General features: G+C 39.2%; 1 protein-coding gene across 1 annotated transcript in view; it reads left to right on the top strand.

Moving 5' to 3' along the window:
• AHI1 (Abelson helper integration site 1) overlaps positions 1–23,042 on the top strand; it is a 163,959-nt gene that overhangs the window by 71,829 nt on the left and 69,088 nt on the right. Inside the window, 1 exon segment of the mRNA XM_067542267.1 lies at positions 12,190–12,307. Coding sequence (XP_067398368.1) covers positions 12,190–12,307 — 118 coding nt within the window.

Raw genomic sequence — 23,042 nt, 5'->3', positions numbered from 1 at the left:
TGCTAATGTAGGATTTAATAGGATTTTTTTCAAGGAAGTTTTAGGACCTGCACAATGCAGGAGGTCAGACTAGATCACAGTGGCCCCTTCTGGCCTCAGAATCTATGGAATATGTGGCAACATATGAAAGTTATATTGATCTGCATTGGGGATGGCCACATTATTCACTAGTGGGTGGTGCAGGTAATTCTAAACAAGTGCCACTAAAGCCTTTACATTACACCACACTGTATTTATTAAAACATTTTTGAAATGTTAAGTGATTTTAATAAACTGTATTGGAGCTTCTTGTCGTGTCCATCTGCCTTAGTTTCCATGTGTCCAACTACATGGCATGGGTGTTGTTTTGAGGGTTTTATTAATTGTCGGATATCATAGGAAAGGCATGGTATAAAGTCATAGAAGGAGGCACGTGCAGGCATTTGTTCGAGATAGCCTGCATAACGTGGTAACTCTGGAGACTTAGGCTCCTTAGGGTTTTGAAAATTTTATTCGATTTGTTGCAGACAATTTTCCTTTTAGAATACAAATTGCATTACTTTGCTAGGAAATTCTATTTGTATGATAACTTTTGACCAAGCTCCTCAAAGAATAATATTGTAAGGATATGCTGTATTAGCCACACTGTAAGGGCATTGGGCTTTGAAGTCCTAAAATGTAAAGCAGTACATACTGGATACAGATTTTCATGTAAACCTTATTGCCTCTATTTGTCAGTAAATAGTGTTGAGCCATCACCATTGCACAAAACATGATCACTAATATAAAATGCCTGAAGAATTATTAAAATCTTTTGATCAGTAAAATATTTAACAGTATAAAAATGCTTTACCAGAATTTTTCTGTATATTTCCTAAAGAAATAGTGTGTAATAAAAGTAAGGCCTTTGGAAATGATTATGTAGTTACTTTCCTTGTCAGTTGATTAAGTATGTCCAGCTTTAACTCCAAAACACTTTACTGCCCACAGCAGGGGCAGGATTATAAATTGCTCTTGTATTTGGTTACCCATATAAGCAAAGAGCTGACCAAATAACTGCTTTTCCTTTAGTTTTTCATCTTATGAAAATCTCCCCTCCCTCACAAAAGCAATTTGATGAACAGTGTCCACATGGATGCAGAAAATGAGGGAACTTTGGGTCTCATCTTCCTGAAAATCAGGCCCTTGAGGCCTCAATTGTTTTTCTTTCCCTGTAAGAATAATAACCTGAACTTTAAAAGTTTTTATCTGTGGCTCTCTAATATCAATTAAACTTTAAAATAACATTATGAAAGCGAACTTGAGAGGTAGTAAAACATTGCCGTTGTTTTGCAACTGGAGAAACTGAGGCATAGAGATATGACTTGGCCAGAATCAACCAGTGAGTCAGTACCAGAGCTGATAACAGAATCCAGAATTCCTGACTCCCATTTTGGTGATCTAGTCCTTAAGCAGCTCTTCCTCCCCTATTACCGTAATGTTTTTGTAATGTCAAAATAGTTTCCAAGGAGTAACATTCCCCCTTGCAGGATGCACCTAACTCCCATTATCATCAACAGGAGTTACACATATGGCTCCTGAATCTGGAATTGAATCTGCATGATCAGTCCCTGGCACCCCATAGGGCTCAGATGACCCATGTGGATTCACTTGTAGGAGCAGGGCTGTGAAGAAGAAAGGGAACTTCTTGGTGTTTAACTGTAGCACAACTGGAGATTGAACTGTGTAAAGGATATGATTTCCTATTTATATTTGGCCTTAGTGACAGCACTATATGAGCACAGTCCCAATTTATTATTAGTTAGAATGAAATACTGTAACTAGATTTTGTCCCATTTTCTATAAACCCATAACCTTGTTTGATTTATTATTTGTTTCTTTTTGCTGCCTTATTATTTCTTTCCCTCTGTGCTTTGTGTTTAAATCATGGTTATGTCAGTGTGAGGAATGTACTGCAGTAGTGCCATACTCTAGCATAGTCCTGTACCCCACTGTGAGATAGCGAGGACAGAGGACAGTAGGAGAGTGCTGGAAGGGAGGTATGTGAGCCCAAGAATGCTCAGGGCTCTGTTCCCTGCTGATTAACTAAGTGCCATTAGGGGGCAATTAGGGGCAGCTGGGGCCAATGAAGGACCAGCCAGGAGCTTCATAAAAGCCCTCCGCCCCAAACAGTCAGGGCACAAGCAGGAGGAGTAGGAGTGCCGTGCTGTGGAGTGGATTGAAGTGGAGTGCTGCCTTAAAAGTGGAGGAGCAGAACAAAGTGCAGAGTCCTGTGGACAAACAAAGGTGTCCGGCTCAAGGAGCCAGAAGGAGGGGGAAAATTAGCCCGGGGAAGACAGTGCAGCTGGGAACATGGTGCCAGCAGCACATAGCTGCCTCTCATAGGGCCCCTGGGCTGGGACCCGGAGGAGCGGGTGGGCCCGGGTCCCTACCCCCCTCCTTAGGGAAGACGGGGTGACTGGACACGCCCTGTCCCACTAGAGACAGTACAAGCGTGGGACCCACTAGAGGGGAGCTGACGGCTGCCACACCACACAAGTTCTATCTTTTACTAAAAGAGACCCAAGGAATATTTCTGTCTTTTGAAGACAACCTCATGAATAAATGCAGTTTACAGATTGGTGGTGTAATTTTATTTCTTTATTCCTTATCTCTTTGTCTTCTTACTTGTTTTTCCCTGTCCATGTTTGTTCAGTATTAACAAAGAAAAGTTCTTCGCTCTTTTTGTTTTCTCTCTCCTGAACAAAGTGAACTATGTCATCTGAATAATGCAATATTTGTCATATTTAGAGCACAGGTGCCAGAATCATTCTTGCAGGTGCAAAGAAGAGCAAATTACATCTGCCTGACCCCTGGGTGTGGGGAGAGTCATCATTGGAAGAGCAGGCAGCGATGTTTCTGTTGGGAGAGAGGGCAGCCTGAATCTACAATAGGAGCCCATGGGAACTCTCCCTACAGGGGATGCCTGGTAGTAGATTGAATCACTACATGTAGCAACATCCCAGCCAATGCTACCTCTTTGTTGTTGTTTGTTTTTAGTGGGGCTGCACTAGCCACTGTTAGCCTCCTGGTGCAGAGGGAAATTGTGGGCATTTCATGTCACTCGATTCCATCCATTTCTGCTGCAGAGTCCCTGTGTGAGTTCAGTCATGGTCCAAATGCTAAAGGTGTCGATTGAAAGTAAAGGAAGAGCAGATGAGATTGAAAATGTTTACAGATTTTGGTAACACTGTTTCACAGTTTCCTTTTATTCTTTATACAATCATTTGAAACAATAAGAATCAGCCTGAAATGATGATTAAATCTGAAATCTCTCATTAAAGAAAAAACGGAAAAACCCACTAGAAAGAATCTAACATGTTTTGCATCCAAAAATGGAATGTGTAGTTCATTCTGAGTGAATCTGGTCAGTTTATTTTAACTTTCTCCCAATTCCAAACTGCCTTGTAATGAATCATCAGGCGAGGGAACTGAGACCTTATCTACATAAGAAAGTTGTACTGGTGTAACTGAAAATGTGATTTTTGTAAATCAATTTAATTAAACCAGTGCAAACTCTTGTGTGTATACTCACATTGGTTTAGCTTAAACTGGTTTCTAATTCAATTTCACAAAAAATGTCTTTTTTTTTTTTTTTTAAACATCACCACTATTATGCTGCACAGTCTGGCTTTGGGAACTCTCAAAGAGGTTTTTATGTTTGGGGGGAAAATTCAGGTGCCAAATAAATGTTAGAGCAAGAGAGCTTTGCATATGTATGTCAAGATTTTGCTTGGTTTCCTGAAAATGTATTAAAATTAAACCAGAAAATCATGCCACAGTGTTTTCTGTCAACAGGTAGGGAGGAACAGGAATAGGGTTTTGCATTATTTGTCTGGAAGCCCCTGAGATAGTAGAGAGCACCATATCCCATCAGTCAGGAGGGAAAATGCAATCACAGGAAAGGTTCACTGAGTCAGTTTAAAAAAAAAAAAAAAAAAAAAAAAAAAAAGCCCTCTGGATTGAGGTGTTTGTGTGAGACACAACTTTTAATGCTCAGTTTACCATATCTCTTTGCAAGAAACCAGACTAGAACCAATGGAAGCTTTATCCCTTAATTGGTGAAGAAAACATCATGAACTTCCCTCCCCATATCCTACACTAGCAAGAAAAATAACCAAACTCTTGAGAGATGAAGGTTACATAATCCTCATGCCTTTTATTAAGCAAGACAAATATACTTCCCATTGCTATTGGTGATGTTATTGACCAATCCCATTAAAATGGCGGTACCTCCATATTTTATTATGTAGAAACATTTGTCTTAAATCTAATCCAAGAAAGATCACTGTTTCTCTGTGTGGCTTATAAAGGGAATCACAAGTACTTACGGCTACAAGGAAGAAGCCTAGTAGTCCAGATGATTATAGAAATGTTTGTGTTTTAAGAGAACACAGAGAGGAAGAATGGCCATGCTGTTGAGGCATTGAACTGGAACTCGGGAGATATTTATTAAATTCCTGGTTCTATCATAAACTTTAGGAAAGTCATGTGATCTTTCTGTATCTCCAATCCTGAAGGAGGATGCTTTATTTCACCCACCTTGTGTCTATCTTGCCTATTTAGATTGGAAGCTCTTTGAGGCAAGGACTGGCTCCTAGTGTGGTAGGCTCTTCTTCGATGCCTAACACAACGGAGCCCTCATCTTAGTTGAGGACACTGTGTGGTACTGTAATACAAATAATAATAATAAAAAAATGTGTAAACTTGACTCAGATTTTACATAAAAAATTGTGACAGTATATTTTTATTTTATATTAAAATGTTATTGCATACAGATCAATTCTAATACTGAACAAAAGAAATGGTAAAAATAAAATGTACCTGATTGCATTGTCAACTTCTTAAATCCACAAAATCATGATTTAAAAACTACTTAGTCTTCTTTAAAAACAGTATGCCCTAAAGGCACAAAACCTCAAAAAGAAAACCTAAATAGATAAGAAGTAATACAGACCTAGCCAACTTAATTTGACTTGCAAGTACATAAGAAAATTTTAATAATATCAGTTGCAAAGGTCATAAAACTGAGTTGTCAGGGTAAAAGAGAAATTGTTTTTTTAGCTTGTCAAATCTTGCAGTATTCTTTCTTCTGTCACATACAATTCACTACTTTAACATGAGAACTAGTACTATTGGAAATGTATATTTGCATAATTTGCATAGAGCTGCCATAACACAAAAAAGAGAATGCAAAGCAGCGTTGTTTAAACTTGGCAAAAATTATTGTGGGTTTCTTTTTATCTCTGAAAAAACTTTGGGTTTTATAACTTTTAGCTTTACTCAACTTAGGGGTGGTAGTAAACTGTGTCTTTGATAAACTGTGGTTTTTGCATGAAGCAAGCAAAATATGTTGTGAAAAATGAGTAGATTGGTGTTGGCTATCTTAGCCAACCTTACTTGTGGTTGTAAAGGTATTTAGCAATCCCTTCCCACAGCATACATTTCAAAAATAGTGATTGCTTCAGTCTATTTGTTCCACAGGTATTATTACATGTTTGTCTATTGGAAAAAGTAGAGAAAATACATAAGCATCAAAGTACTTTTTAAAATATAATTTCTTAACACATCCATACTTCAGATTTGAAACAGTGCTAATAAAAAAGTCATTATCTTGTGTCTATCTAAATATGACTTCTCTAGCCCTTTGTAGTGCTGTTCTTCACTGTTTAATATGTTTATAAAATGGGATTTTAAATAATAGCAGAAAATGAATGCCCTGGAAGAAAACGCGGGCCCTGATTATGCAACTGAGTTCATGGGGGGGGCTCTGATGCCTTCACAAAGCTCTGTTTACTTCTAGGGGCTCTGCATAGGAGGTCTTCCCACATGGAGTCAGTTACAGAATAAGAACCATTGCCATAAGATTTATTTTCAAATGAAAACTTTTAAATTAACAAAGTATGTCAGTCTTTTACAAAAAGTAAGTGCCTTGAATTAGGGTTTTTGGAGTGGGGCAATGAGGGCATGAATTGTTTTGCGTTTTTGTTTGTATTTTAAATAAGGGCCATTTTTCTTAAGAGAAAAACATAAAGGGAGAATTTATTTCTCTAATGTATGTCCAGTCTGTTGGACTGGACTTCAAAGCAATACAGTGTGGTATGTACAGAGGTTGTTGGGCATACAGAAGGAAAACTGAATTTAAAGAGAGAAGTGAGTTAAATACTGTACTAAAATAATTTACATGTTACATATTTCACTTCTTCTCTAAAACTGCATTTAGAGTCTGATTTTATGCATTTTGTATCACACTTAACCCAAAGCTGAGCAAAACAGATTAGCTGGTTTTGAAAAATATTTATTTTACAGTAGTATGTAGTTGTCAAATCAGGGCCTCATTGTCATTGGTGCTGTACAGACATATAATAATAGATAGTCCTTGCCCCAAAGAGCTTACAATAGGATTAAAGCCGTATTGCAACCTTCTTGCTATAATATGAAAACCACACAACATGCTGAAAGCCTAGTATTTCAGTGATAATTTAATAGTTGTATCACTGCTTTGTGGCTAACATATCACTGAAAATGTACACAGAATAACTTCAGTGAAGGTATGGAATGACAACCTGTCAATTGCTTGCAATTTAGCATCGTGGCCTCAGTTCAACAAAGAACTTAAGTATGTGTAGTATGCTTTGATCTCTACCTTACTTTGAAACGGGAGTAGATCAAAATGTGCTACAGAACTTTTTGTGTGAAACATAGACATTTAGGCCTGGTCTACACTGATAATGTAAGTCAACAGAATGCAGCTTCCGTCGACCACATAATGTGTGTGTCTCCACTGGCATGTCAGTCCCGCTGACCTAAATCGTGGTAAAATTCGACTTAATAAAACCACCTCCGCAAGTGGTGTAGCACTGAAGTCGAATTGTATTGGTCAAATGAGCATCAGTGTAGGCAGAGCGCAATGTAAATCGACATCACTGGCCTCCAGGAGATATCCCATAATGCTCTGTTGTGGCTGCTCTGGACATTTGCCCTCTGCTGCACCATGGCCATGTAAACAGGAAACAGTTCCTCCCTTCAAGCCCCAGGAAATTTTGAATTCCCATTTCCTGTTAGGTCAGCCTGGAGAGAGTTTGCCAGCACAATTGATCATGGCAACTGCATGCCCCAAACACACTTCAGCCTGGAGCCGACCTTAGGTCAGGGATCTCATCGGTCTGTGGGGCGAAGAGTCTGTTCTAGCTCAGCTCCGAGCCAGCAAAAGAAATTTGGATATCTACGAGAAGATATCTTGTGGCATGTTGGAGAAGAGGCATAACAGGGACGTGCAGCAGTGCTGCATTAAGATCAAAGAGTGGAGACAGGCATATCTAGGGAAGCTAACAGTCATTCTGGTTAGTCACCAAGAACATGCCGCTTTTACAAGGAGCTTCATGCAATTCTCGGCGGAGACCCAACCGCTATACCACCATGCAGCGTAGATACCTCGGGGGAATCCGAGGCCAGGATGGATGAGGATGACTCTGTGGACAAGAAGGAGGAAGAGGAGAACAGGGTGCAGGCGAGTGGGGTATCTCTTCTCCCTGAAATCCAGGAGCTGTTTGCTACATAGGAGCAGCCCAGCCGGATGCAGGAAACCATGATAAACCAGGATGCTGGGAAAGGTACATCTGGTGAGTATGCCCTGCAAATTGCATTCTTTGGTTATATCCCCAGTCCACAATATTGTACCAGTGGGGAAAAAAGTGGTGTGTGTGGTGGTGGGGCTGTGCTTCCTTGTGGTAGGTATGCTTAAGCATTGGGTTCACCCCGGAAAAGATGATTATACACACAGGGATGCTCCGAGAATCCTCCATGGATATTTCCAGGTACTTTGCAATCCTTTGTAGAAAGTTTCTTGGGAAGGCAGCCTTATTTCTTCCACAGTGATAGGATACTTTCCCCCGCCACTCTGCTACTAATTGTGCAGGTATCATGGCGGAACACAGCATAGCAGCATAAGGGCCAGGCCTGTAGCCAGATGCTTGCAGCAAATCCTCCCTTGCCGCCTGTGTGACCCTAGGCAGACTGATATGACTCATGGTTACCTACAGAATATGGCGCACATTTACCCACCCAAGAAAGTTTATTGAAGTGTGTGTTATTCCGCAGCTGGGGATGGTTTCTTGGTTCAGCACACTGCAAGTCTTAATACTATGGGCCTCAGGAATCCTCAAACGGAAGCCCATTTTTTTTCCTCCAGAGACAGTTACCCCTACTCACTCACACTTTTTCCACTGCCTCTTCAAAGCCTGATTTATAGAGGACAATGGGAACCCAACATCCATGCTGCTCTGGGAAGCATGGACTTGTGCAGCATAGGCATTGGGGATTTCCCTAAAATGGATGCACTAGCCCCTTACTTACCGTGGCTGGAACGGCACTCCAAACCCTGCAATAGTTAGACAATGGTATGCAGTTCTAGCCTTCCCGTGGGAATGTTCAGGGGAGTTATTTTTACATTGCAATATCGTTTTTCATCCATGGGATGAGTTAACAATGGGTACCTTGTGCTTTGCTTCCCTTACAGTGGACAACATGGCCTTCAACACACTGTCTCATGCTCCTACAGAGTCGCTGATAAGGTGGAAAAAAACACCTCAGGATGACATGCTGAATGAGATAATGAATGTGTCTGTGACTGCTGACACAGAGCTAAGAGCATGGAGAATTTCATTCAGACAAACTGAACATGGACATGGACAACAGGAAGGCAGCACAGGAGTATGAGCGTTCAACACAAGATGAGATGCTGCATATAATGTGTGATCAGTGAGACATGTTGAGACGTCTGGTTGAGCTTCAGAAAGCTTAACAGCAAGAGAGACTCCCTATGCAGCCCCTGCAAAACTGAGCTAATGCATTCTTTCCCCACCCCCAAATGGGCTAGAAGGAGGTTGAGCAGGGTGCAGTACATGCTCCACTTGTCACTAGTTGAGGGGGGCAGAAAGAGGCGACGGCCCTTTTAAGGAGTGGGAATGTGTGATTCTTTCCTGTGTGCACAGCCAAACTGGGTTCTGTATCGCCTCTCAGCCCCCCAGACAATGCATGCGGAACGTTAAATTATCTTCCTTTTCCCCCCTCTGTGAAGGATCACCAATAAAAAAGTACTGCTTTTACAATTCATTACTGTTTGTTTATTGCTAAGAAGGGAATAAAGGGCGGGGGAGAGGACAGGGTGAAACTGTATCAGTGGGGAATGGATAGGAGATGCGAAGTGAAAGCACAGCACGGATAAGCAATGCACATTATTGCTGTGTCTTGTTGCAAAAGTGGTTTTTCACTGCTTTCCTAAGGCGCAGCGCTCTACAATTAGCTCTAAACATTACGGTGGCATCTGGCTGCTCAAAATTGGCGGTCAGTCTATCTGCCTTCACAACCCAACCCGATGGGAACTTCTGCTTTGTCTCACATACATCCTGGCTCACACAGCAGGCAGAGATAACTATTGGAATGTTTCTTTCACTGAGGTCTAAGCTAGTGAGCAAACTGCACCAGCGTGCCTTTAAATGTCCAAATGCACACTCCACCACCATTCTGCACCTGCTAAGTCTATTATTGAAACGCTCCTCCTCGCTGTCCAGGTGCCCAGTGTAGGGCTTCATTAGCCAGGGGAGCAAGGGGTAAGCAGGATCCCCCAGGATCACTGTTGGTATATCAACATGGCCAATATTTATTTTTTCGTCAGGGAAGAAAATGCCCGCCTGCATCTTTTTTAACAGACCTGAATTTCTAAAGATGCGTGCATCATGCACCTTTCCAGACACCCCACATTGATGTTGGTGAAGCATCCGCTGTGATCCACAAGGGCCTGCAAAACCACTGAGAAGTATCCCTTTCGATTTATGTACTCTCTGGCAAGATGGTCCAGTACTAAGATAGAGATATGCATGCCATCTATCTCCTACCCCCCACACACACAGTTAGGGAACCCCATTGTAGAAAAGCCTTCCACTATGTCCTCCAAGTTTCCCAAAGTCACTACGCTTCTTAGCAGAAGTCTATTAATGGCCCTGCAGTCTTGTATCACAGCTGCTCCCATGGTGGATTTACTGACTCCGAACTGATTCCCAACTGACCGGTAGCAGTCTGGAGTTGTTAACTTCCACAGAGAAATGGCCACTCTCTTTTCCGTTGTCAGAGCAGGTCTCAAGCAAATATTCATGCATTTTAGGGCTGGGGAGAGCTCTCCACAGAGTTCCAAGAAAGTGGCCTTTCTCGTATGAAAGTTCTGCGGCCATTGCTCATCATCCCACACCTTCATAACTATGCGATCCCACCAGTCAGTGCTTATTTCCTGGGACCAAAAGCGGCATTCCACCAACTGCAGATGGTCCATGACTGCCTGCAACAAACGGGAATTGTTTCATTCTATGACTTGTAGCAAGGCAGTAACATCGCAATTTTCAGCCCAGTGGGCTCCTGTCTCGCCCCTGAAAATACTATAGGATAAGTTGTGAGGTGTTTGTGACGCTCACAATAATAATGCAGAGCTGAGCAGGCTCCTTCCTGTCAGGCAATAGCGTGTGCGCAGCAGAGAGTGACGGGTTTTAAAAAATGATGAGAAAAGGTGATCATCTGTTTGTTTGGACTGGGACAAGGAGGGGGTGGGGAAGACGTTGCATCATGGGAGGATGAAAACCTACCCAAATGCCCCTGCCGGTAGTTGCACTGTGGGATAGCTACCCATAGTGCATTGCTTTGATTGCCGATGTAAGGCGGATGGTGAGGACGCAATCCCCCAATGCAATGAGCGTGGTGTAATTATGCTCCTCTGAATTCTGCAGCTCAACTCCGCAGTGTAGACATACCTTTAGTGCATTGCAGGCTAGTGCAAGGTACATTTACACCCTAGCTTGCTGCAAACTCTGTGTGTGGGTGTGGGTGTGGGTGTGTGGGTGTGGACAAGCCCAAAGTTAAATTCAGGCATACATGTTTTTTCAGGATTGAGGCCTAGGAAATTATTGAACATAGACTATAATTTATACAACCAGTGTTTGTCACTGTACTTATTCTGAAAGCAAGCAAATGGTTGCCCTCTTTTGTAACTTGTCTTCATTTCTTTAAATAGAATTTAGAGACTAATAAAATAGAAATAGGCTAAATAGGTCATCATTATTCTCCACAGCTTAAGTTTAAGGGCCTGATCCAAAACACACAGAAGTCACAAGAAAGATTCCCATTGACCTGAATGGATTTTGGATTAAATCCTAAATGAACATGCTTGATAACATACTTGTGGCTTGCTTCCGCCTTCCCCCCCTTGTATCTATGTTACTGGGGGGGGGAACAATTTCAACCAATTACACTGATTTTATTTAAAGGAAACTCGGTGAATTTTGTTGTGGTATTTTATTAGTATTTTTTTCCCACCTGTTTGATGGTATGATCAAAGACAGTCAATGACAATAGGTGTGACACACAAGAAAATGTTTTGTTTGATTATGTAAATGCCTTAAATCGTCTTAATATATTTTACATGTGTTACCTAGGATAACATATCAGGACTAGTTTTGAGAAGGGTTTATATTTGTGGTGGCTGCATGTATGCAAAGAAACTCCATAGCAAGTCAGATTGCAGCTATGTTATCTACATCATTGTGGAAATGAGCATGTGTACTACAGGTGTCTTTTGTGTAGTCTTCATAAAGGAAGTACCTGATGTTTTGGTCTAAATATGGTGCACAACTTGCAAAGAATAATTTCTACTTTGATTATGTTTTAACCCTTTCCTCATAAGTACTCTCTTTAAACACAAAGTGATTTAAAATACTAAAATGAAGTGTTTTTTCATTTCTAAATTTGGTCTGTCATACAAATAGTTTGATACACCAATATGAATAAGAGTTATTACCCATGTAAACAAATGTACGTTATTTTTCTTTCTGTATTGTGGAGGATTTTTTTTTATTCTATCAGTTTTTCACTGCTCAATTTTTTTTCAAGCATTTAAGCTTTCAATTACACTTCAAACCACCAATAGTTTTCAACTTTCTGTTCCCAAATGTTCCACCCCCCCAAAAAAAACCTATGTAAATTACTCTTTTGCCTTCAATGTGACACTCATTCTGACTAAAATTTAATAATTATTTACGGTAAGCAAATACTTCTCATCCAGTTCTTGCATCAGTAAGTAACCCAGGAAATTACAACTTACTTTCTGATTTGCCTTTCCTATTACAGACCAGCTCAAATCTCATGCTTCCGGCTCCATCACTGCTCTCGCCACACTCCAAGTTAAGACTGCCAAGTACTCCGGGCACTTCACTGATTCCTCAGTATCCTTTCACTACTCAAAACGGTGAGCCTCTTTCCTAATTTGATTAGTGTCTCTAACGTATGGGTGCTGTTTTAGCTGATGATTTTTTTTCTCTTGGTTATATTAATCAAGGTTAGTACGCAGCACCTCATGTAGTGGTCAAGATACTATATGTGCTATTGCTTATGCAATGCAATATTTAAACCATTACCTCAAACTGTTTTTTCTTCAGCTGGACACTTGTTGTTACTCTAAGGTTTCAGTACAAAGAATTAGTTCTAAATTTTCTTAGATTTTATCATCTTTTGTGTCAAAGTACTTTAAACACAACATACAATATTAAATGAGTAATCGCATTTTAAAATGAATAATTGTTGAAAAAGGAAAAGAGGGAAAACAGTTTGTCAGCAAATTGGGAATGGGCTAGTTACAGGGCTGTTAATACAAAACTTATAATTGGGTTTAAAAACAGCATTTTAAAAAAATGCTTAAATATATCCACAGACTTCAGAAAAAAGACTAAACACAGCAGAATTTTGTTTTGTGAAATTCTTACATCTTGGTTTCAAATTACAGTTGTGATCAAAATAATAATTTATAGCAAAACAGCATATTTGATGTCTGTTTGGAGTGCCTGTTAAAATGACCTATAAAACTGTTAGGTTATTATTATTAATCATATTTTAAGGACTAACCAAGAATGCGTCCCCATTGTGCTAGGTACTGTACAAACACATAGTATGTTAGTTTAAAGGATTTTTATTTTGTAACTTGGGGTGAGGGCAACAGATACAAGAAAAAAGGATACCATATGATGAGATAGAAACAGGAAATAGAGATTTAAAAAAATATATATTTAATGTAGTTTGGTAGCGAAAGAGAAATGGTTTCTATTTTTATATGGAATTAGCTAAAAGAGGTACTAAAAATTATGTCTTGAATCAGAAAGATTTTTCAGTCAGAATACTGATTGATATGCTTTTTCCTAGTGTGGGGTAAAGAATTGACCATAAGTCTAGGAATTGGGAGATGAATTTCTAATTTGCCTCTGCCTCTTATTTGCTGTGTGACTTTGGCTCTGTCAGTTAAGCTTTTTGTATCTCAATTTCCTGATCAGTAAAGAGGTGATAACAGTACCTTAGTAATAACTATTTCCCTCACATGTATATGATGAGGTTTAATTAATATTTGTTCAGTGCTTTGAAAGTGTGAAGATCTGATAAAAGCAGTAAATATTATTAATATTTCAGCTCCTGGAATGAACATTTAAATGAAGTAAAATGGTCCTTTCAAGAAAATGAACATACACTTTAAATCTAGGCAGTAATTAACTCAGTAAATAATACCTCCCAAACTAAAACCAGAATACTGTCCTTTATCTTCCTTTAGACAGAGGCATGAGATAAATGTGTTGATAGTGGCTTCTTACATAGAATGATAAACATGAATGTGTGCTATCACTGTGCATGCATGTGTGTCTACAATCCATTGTTGCCAAAACTGACTATGCTTCAGCGCCTTCCTTAAATGTAGAACATTCTTTGTGAAGTAAGTAAAGCTGAGAAAATGCAAATAACACTAGAGAAAATAGGCTTCTAAATTATCTTTCAAATACACAATTGGAACAACCAGAAAATCAAGATTCCTGGAAAAAACACCTTAGAAAGATTACAGAATGCATAGACAAAATGCACTTTCCCATGAGAAAATTTGTAAGAATCCTAAGTGACGCCACTTGCCATATTTTCAGTTTCCAAGTTGCACTACCATGTTTGTATCATTATGCCAGAATTGTTTTCATAGAAGTATAAGGAAAAAGTTTCCCTCAGGTAGTTTATTTTTCACCATCAGCTACCAAGTGTGAAGAAAGATACTGGTGTCTTTCAGTGTAGCTCTTACTGTTAGTTTAGTTTTAGTTTTGAATATTATGGAATTTGCATGGAAATGGAGATATTTCAGCATATGAGCATGCAGAGCCTCATAGAACCTGTGTTTCCCTAATTACCTTGTATTCTGAACTGTGTACTGTCTTTTTAAAAGTCGGGACCTACTCTGGTTATTCAAATTCATCTGGCATGTGTAGCAGCAAATCCTCTTATAATGGATTCTTAGTGTTCATTGACTATGAAAAGTTTCCTCAAGGGCCGAGTCCATGTTTCCCCTTCAGTATTCCTCTTTTCGCCATAATTCCCCAACAAACAGACCTTCATGAGATCTGACTTTAGTACTGAGAATACTCAGGGGGACTCTCCCTTTGGAGCCAGTAAGGATGTAATAATCCTCAAAACAGAATTCCTGATGGCTACTATGGCCTCAGTGTGACAAAGCCCTTAAGTACAGTACACGCATACTACCATCGATGAAAAATTCTTTTTAAGCATATGGTTAGTGTAGCTGCATGTTCTACTACCTGCATAATGTTATGTTTGATGTTTGTGATGAAGACCAAGTTGCAGCATTGGCACATGCAGCATTCTCTTCTTTGAAGAAGGAAATGTAGTCATCCAGGAGCTCTCCTTAGTAGAAAACAGCTGGGTGTTCCACCTTGTGGCTAGTGACAATGGAGGTAATACTAAGGATTTGTCTTGAGTTTGCAAGATCTTGCAGAAGTAGCTATGAATAAGAAAACTAGTACTGCTACAGTTTTTATCCAAATATCCCCCAGCAATTTTAGTAGATGTACTACACGAGTTACCATAAATGTAGCAATTTCAACTTTTTTTCCCCCACATGCATTTGGTCATCTGAAGCCTTCCCTTACAACAAACCCTAATGCCCTTCTGTGAGGAACATCAATTTTTGTAGTGTTTACATTATTGCTTTAGAAATAATTTTAAAATGCTTGGCATCCTGGAGCTTCTAATGCTACCATACTTGATGTCATCATTGTTTAGTTTCAGTAGCTGAGACAAGGGGGATGCTCTGAAGCTTTTTACAAGCCATGATAAGAATAAAAATATGTATTGGTCTCCCTCACCTCCCCCTCTAAAAATCATACTAATAAAGAATATGAGTAACCACTACCACATACTCTGTGTCATGGATATAGGGACATGAGCATGCAATATTGTAAGAGGGTCCTTGGTGGACTGGATGGCATAGTGGTTAACATTCACCCAATCATGGGGGCAGTGATACAGGAGCCTAGGCCCACTTACTCCAGCAGACTCTGACCCAGAGCTGTAGGAGGGTGAGCAGTATTAGGCCTTCAAGAGGGCCCTCTGAGTTACCCTTCCTGCTACTGCTTTTCTCCCTCAGCTTCTGCTCCCAGATAAGGAAGAAAGGAAAATGAAATAGAAATAAACCATTAGTCCCAACTGGGCTCAGCATATAGTCCTGTTCCACGGGGAGGTTTCTCTGGCCCCTTTTGTCAGGAGCCTTCTAGGTTTGTCTAAACTCCTCCCCAGCTTCCTCCTCCTTAGCTGGGTTGCTCCCTTTTCAACTCTGTCTCCAGTTGGAGCATGTGCTGCAGGACTGGAGGGACAGGGCTACCTGGACCTAGTACTATCCATTAACCCTTTCCAGCCCTGTGTGGTGTTTGTATGCCCCATCACAAATATAATCTCATATTTTATCAAAATTTTGAGAAGCTGCATAAATTCTTCTTTTGTACAAAACCTGAACAAGTCTATTCTTGAATTGGCTATGGTAAATACGTTCCTGCAAGAACAATGAGATGCACAGAAAGGATATATATTTCTACCATTGAAGGCAAGTCTTTGTTCATAAGACACTGAAGATATTGTTCAATGCAATTTATCCTTCTAAAATATCCCTTTTCCTTTACTAAATCTACTGCTGTAAGAGCAAACTTGGATTATTAGAAATGTCACGTAAACTTGTCTTTGTGTTCATACCTTCCTGAACATTTCTTAAAGAAGAGGAAAGATCCCTTTCTTGTACTTGCCAGGTTTTTTTCCTTCACAGCCTTTCTCCTTCTCTTCATCGATTTACTTTAATTGGAGATTGCCTTTTGTGCTGTAGCTCTTCCTTACACATATTTGTAAAAATAATTGAAATGTCTATTGCTAAATTTGTAAAATTGCTTCCCTAAACAGATCATAAGAATTTTAAAAAACAATGTCATATTTTAAATTAAACATTCTCAGACAATACAATTGCTGAAAATTCCAAACCAACAATAATTATAGTTTTTTGTCCTTGTAACCATTTTAGAAACTTTTTTGATTATGGTCTTATGTCCCTAAACTGTGTCATACATATGATAATCATAGGGCAGGATAGAAAGGTCTCATTCAAAGGTATCTGTTGATTAGCCAGCAAATACAGTATTTAAGAATTTCTCTCCTCTATACTCACATATAATGTAATATACTTGGCTCCTAAGTAATATTTAACATTTGTGGAACTTTACCAACACTAATGTAATAAATGCCACAGCACCTGTATGTAAATATTCTTATTCCTATTTTACAAATGGGGAAACAGAGGCACTAAGAGATTAAGCAATTTCCCTAAATTCAACAGGAAGTTTGTCAGACATAGGTTTTCTGACTCCCAGTCCTGTGCTTTAGCTGTGACTTCCTTGCTTCCTTTCTCATAGTTTGTCAGTCAGATTATGTTCTCCGTTATCTGATTTATCTGGCCATATCTTGCTGATCTCGTGGGGGAGCAAATTCAGTTGCACAGTAATGCTGGCTTCTTCATGGATGGTTATTCCAGGGGCCTATGAATTATTTAAAAAAAAAAAAAAAAAAAACCTAAGCACTTTAACACTTTTGCCAAAATGTTGAGGGTAAACTCTTAAGAAGAGCTCGTAGAAGATGTGAACAGTACTAAAGCAGCTGCTTTTTCGGGGCTAAATCCTGTTCTCTGTGCCAGGAGCAAATAGCCTGGATTGAAGGGAGTTTCACCAACTTCAAATCCAGAGTAGCAATGGAGTAAAGTCCCTTACTATTTTTGAGCCTTTGCTGTGTGTGGAGCAAATGAAATTTCCTTGTTGAGTAATAGGAGATTTCATGATCTATGCTAGATGTACACAAAAGCTTTAGAGAACTTCTTTGATGTCTGCCCGTTGCAGTCAAGTGCAGACTCCTTTTACTTCCTTTTCTCAATCTGCACAACTCTGCTCCTCCCCACATTTCAGTGTTGATATTATCTCATCCCACCCTCCTGCACTACACTATCCAAGCCCTTCCCTCTTAATCACTCCCTTCATTTCCGTATCATATTCTCCTCTCTCTACTGTCTTCCATGCTATCCCATCTTCTTGGTCATTACTTTTTAAAAACTAACTAATAAAGAAACAACAATGCCCCCAGCTTCTAAACTTTCATTCCGTGGAGGACACAACACATTAACAGTTTTTATTTACCTGTCTTGGTTAAGATTGTAAGCATCTCTGGGCAGAGACTTCACCTTCCTATTCATCTCTAAAGTACCTTTTACATCTGTGGCACAATTTTAAAAATAAAAAATGGGCCCAATCTTGACATTGTCAGGCATCCCACATTGAATTCTCCTTTGAGTTCAGGAGGAGTTTGCTGAGCAAAGACTATATAAGAACTTCAGATTTGGGGCTATTACAATTAGTAATTGACCTAATAATTAACACTGGCTTTATGAGAGATCGCTGTTTGACTGCAAATACTGCCCAGTGAGTTTATCTAAAATATTGGCTTCACTGAAAACAATGGATTAAACCTGCTCTTAACAATAAATTACATCTGTGTTAGGAACATGATGGTTCTTGTATTTAAAAAAAAAAAAAAAAAAAACATGGTGACAAAGATGAGAACAATTAAAATGTTTCTCTCAGTTAACACAGCTGATAGTCAAGGGGGTTTTCCAGCTACAGAAAGCGAAAGCAGCTTCAAAGGACTCTTTCTTTCTCTCTGAAGATATTAGTAGAGCTGCCTATTGCAATTAAATCCTCCATTATATTTGATGGACTACTTTAAAATATATATTTGATTGTGGTCTCAGATAAACGGTAAAATCAAAATCTTACAACTGTAAAGGATACCAAAAAAGAACATTCTGATAGATGATTCTGCGTTGATTAAATACCCACCAAATCTCTAATTTTCTCTTGTTGAAGGGGAAAGGCTAAAGCTTTGTAACAAAATTCCACCCCTATGCAAAGATGCTTACTGTTTGTGACTAATATGTATGTTAGAATCCTTGATTATGATTGCAGTATTGCCAGCTCTCATGATTTTATCTCCTCTTAGAGTTTTATACTGCTACCATCACTGTATATGAGCACCTTCCACATAAAACTAGTAGCAATGGTGAAGTCCCTACTTGCCTTCCTGGAGTCTCTGGCTCTTCTTCCTTTACAACGTAAAAACCGTTTGGTGTTTAATTGTATTAATATTTTAGGTTGATATGGGGTTTTGGAGGGGCTTGTTTTTTGTTTTGTTTTTTGTTTTTGTTTTTGGAGGGGGAAGGTAGAAAGGTGTGTCAGGAATTTATCATCAGTCTTGATATATTTTGTTTTTCTTAAAACCCCAGCTCCTGGGGTCTAGTGATTAATATAAGAATCTGACTTTTTTTTTTTTTTTTTTAAATGAAAGCTTAGTTTCCAGCACTCCTGGGTGTGGAGAGAGGCTTGAAAAGATGAACCCTACAGGCACAAGAAAAGCCCCACACAATTCGGAGCCATCATACAAGACAAATAAAAAGAACCCAAAATTTATCATTTTTAAAATGTAATGACTTTTAACCCAAGCTAATGATTTCTGGACCTTAACCTGTGATTTTTGAACACTTGGCAATATTGTTAGTGAAACACTGCTTCTTGTAGTAAGTCTGTACAGAAGATCATGTCAAAGCTGAAGTAGTAAGTTTTTCATGTTGTGAATTTAAAAACATGATTATAATTAACAGCAAAATTCTATGTACCTTAGAACAGCGAGCACTGCCATTCACTCAACATTGAAATTAGACAGCTTGTGTGTCTTACTTTTTAATAGTTGAATGTAGAAAGCTGGATCCACTGGTCCAGTTCAGATGTGCTGAGTGAAAGCGTATGACTGAGAGGGAGTGGAGGCAAAGGTACTTTGCCATCTTTACAGCTCCCCAGTCCTGGGATCAGCTTGGTTCCCAACAATTTACAGCAGCTTTGGGAATGCTTTAAGTTGCTACTAGCTGCCCAGAGCCCCAAAAGCCCATTCCAGGAGTGTGGGATAATTGGGGCATACCACTTTCCCCTTGACCACATCCCTTACTCCAGAAACCATTAAAAGGATTGGAGAAAAGTAATTATACTTCTGCTCCCCTCCGCCCCCCATTTTAAACTGTAATCAGCTGTTTAAAACATTTAAACAGCTGATTACTGTTTAAATGGTTAACCTTTTACATCCCTAATATTGACTCTGTGCCACCTGGGGTGTACTTCTTTAAGGAACTGGTTTCATCTGGCTTTTTTCCTGTGCACCTGTAGGACCATTACAGAGGAACTGTGTTAAGTCAAGGATCTGTCCACAATCTAATTTTGAAAATCATCTTGTATAAAATTAACAGTTAAATTGTACTCATTTTAGTATCTAGAGTAAGCAGCCTCTGTATGTATGATCAAATAATTATGAAGTACTCTTCAGTGGTTGAAAGAATGAAGGTATTTATATAAATGACAGGTACATACACTAATTAAAGTCAGAATGTGAAAATCTGAAAATATCATTTATATTAATATATGTTGTTATAAACTTAGTGTGGTTTTGGCTACATAGGGATACAGATTGGGATCTTCAGAGGGGCCTCAGGGAATTAGGTGCCGGATAGACAGCCCTGGAAACTGAAGTTCTCAAACAGAAAAAGTGCAGCATGGCTCGCAGCATTGTAGGTTTTCCCACACTACAATATTAAATTGCCCTAACCCTGGCCTGGAGAGACCATCTTTTTTTCAATGGTACAGAGGATCAGTGAAGGTGTGCTAAGAAGGATATCTGTTCTGGGAGTGATTTGTTTTGGGAGAAACCTATCTTTTGGAATTGAATTTACATAACAAATAAAATTCTCATGGATCTCTAAATAGCAAGTTCTGTATATCAGGTACTTATATGACTACCATCACCATAGTATCTGAACACCTTCCAAATGTTTAAAATTAGGAATAATATTCTCACACTTTTCCTCTCAGCCTTTGGGAGAAATGGCTTGATTAGTTCATAGGGGTGTTTTTTTATGTGTAAAGAACTTATTGTGGGAAACCTAAATTAATGAGTTTTGCATTTAGTTCTGAAAAATGCAGATCTCGGTGTTATCTATACAGTGCTGGCTTCAACATGTGTTGTCTCACTAGCTCACCCAATAGCTTTATATGTATATGTTAACTATTACGGGGAAGAGGATTGAGCATTGAGGCTTTGTCGGTGAAGGCTTTGGAGATGGGCCCACTGGGGGCCTCTGTGTTCAGTTGAGAGAGAACCTGTCATTTTAGAGTATTTTCGTTCACCCTTGCAGCTTCTTGGAGCTGGGACAGGAGTATTTTGTGATTAATAGTATCAAATGCCATGGAGACAAGTGCTGTCTCAGTACCATGTCCTTGCCTGAAGGAGTACTGAGGGGAATCCAGAACATTTGGAGCAGACAAGTGGTTCTGGAGACTGATTTTTACTAGCTTCTTGGTGTCACTGCTTAGAAAATAGAGATTAAAATGTTTGTTAGAGCATTCATAAAACTAACATCCAACAATGACACTTTCACTGTCCAGGGAAGGAAGGGGTCAGAGTTGCAGGTGGTGGTCTTGATTGTCATCAGTGCTACCAGAACTACTACTTATGGGCTGAAAGTTGGGAGGGTAGGGTGTTGTTTCTGCTCTTGTTCTCAGCCCTTGGTGGCCTAGTAAGCCTTTCCAGATGTAGGTGATATCCTCTGTGAACTTAGTTGATAATTCCCATAGCAAGGAGTGCTGCATTCTGTGGTTGAATGGAAGCTGTCTGGGTTTAAGAAGTGACGTATGGGTTTTGAAAATTCCAGTAGCTGAGAGTCCAGCAGAGCCATAGGCACAGAGAAAGTTTAGGTGTCCAGTACTGAGAGCAGATTTTTCAAAGAACAATCCCACACTGTGCTTTGAAAATTCCCCTTTCTATGCCCAAAGCTGGGCATAGAACAGATCCTCAAAGATATTTATGCTCCTAGCATTCATTAATTTCAGTGGAAGTTAGGAGCCTAAATACCTTTGAGTATCTGGGCCCAAATCCTCAGTGGAGTACCCAAAGAAGGCCCTTTGAAAATTCTTTTGTAAATCTTTTTAGGAGGTTCAGCATTTGTAATATCACTTGTTTTGTGACAGTTGCATCCTTTCCTTTTTGGTATCCCTTCTGGAAAGAAGGGAAATTAATTGTAGCACCTCTACAAAGCCTTTTAAGGTCTCCTCAGGCTGAAGTAGAGGTATTTGTATTGCTTTGTTTATGTTCTAGTTCCCAGGGGTATTTGACCTTTCCTATGTCCTTTTTCTGCTGGAAGAGAGAAAGAGATGTGAACTTTTGTTCACTGTTGACCTGGCCTTAATTTGAAAAGGCAATCTTGGAGTTAAAATCTCTTGCGTTAGTCTCTTTCTTTTATGATTCATTTTATTTATACCCTCATCTGTAAATCATTCCCTTTTCCTTTAGAATTACACATAAAGACTGTAATATTTCGTTTTGGTTTTCTTCTATTTTACCATATATTCTACTCTCCATTTCTGTCTCTACCACACACACTTTTGAGATAAAGTCATCTTGTGGTGAAATTTTCTGAATTTTCTCCTCTTCCATTTATGCCCATAAATTAAGAGGCCAGGTTCTTAGAAGTGCTCGGCTCTAGTAGCTCCCATTCTTAGGCTGCTGAGACACTTGAAAATTTGGTCATTTCATTTAGGTGCCCAACTGAGAACTGTTGAGTGCTGAATGTGTTGAAAACCTGGCTCTTAATTATTTTTATTCCTTGTAAATTATCACTTTACAACAAGAGGTAAAAATGTTGGATCAATCATTGTGGCTAATGTTACAGTTTTCAGCTATGCATCTCTACAGTATTTTATCCATAGAGATATATCTATAGTAACTAAACCATGTAAAAATCATGAGTTATACAGGAAAATAGAACAGAATGTAAAGTCTTGTGTGTGTCAAATAATTTGACAAAAAAGGAAGGAAATAATTCTGTGAGCAATAGTTCTATTGATCTATAAAATCTTCAGAAGAAAAAATCACGCTGTTACATTTTGTATAATTTAGTTACTACTAACGTTCTAATTAGAGCATGGACCCATGGACAGTATCCAAATACAGAAGGTGATGTCACGTCTTTTTGGAAACAAAATTCTTCCCCTTTTTCCCCTAAACTATTTCGATAAAGTTTACTCAATTAAAAAAAAAAAAAAAAAAAAAAAAAGACCCTGATATCAGAGAGGCTAGTTAGAAAACAATCACTTTCTGTTAGTAAGCATATATTTCCCCTTTTAGTCTCTACATTTTTGTTAATATTACTCCAGTTGCTTATTTGGCCCAGATTTACAAGCTATTTTAAATAATATTCTCCTCCAGCTCTTTACATAGACTGAACATAAGAATGGCTATACTAGGTCAGACCATCTAGCCCAGTATCTTGTCTTCCGACAGTGGCCAATGCCAGATGCTTCAGAGGGAATGAACAGAACAGGTAATCATCAAGTAATCCATCCCCTATCACCCATTCCCAGCTTCTGGCAAATAGGCTAGGGACACTTCAGAGCATGGTTTTGCATCCCTGCCCATCATGGCTAATAGCCATTGATGGACCTATCCTCCATGAACTTATTTAGTTCTTTTTTGAACCCTGTTAT

The sequence above is a fragment of the Emydura macquarii genome, unplaced genomic scaffold, assembly GCF_026122565.2.
Source record: "Emydura macquarii macquarii isolate MOO-44397 ecotype Brisbane River unplaced genomic scaffold, CSIRO-AGI_Emac_v2 contig_705, whole genome shotgun sequence".
NCBI classification, from domain to species: Eukaryota; Metazoa; Chordata; order Testudines; family Chelidae; genus Emydura; species Emydura macquarii.
This window is presented reverse-complemented; position numbering and strand designations above follow the sequence as displayed.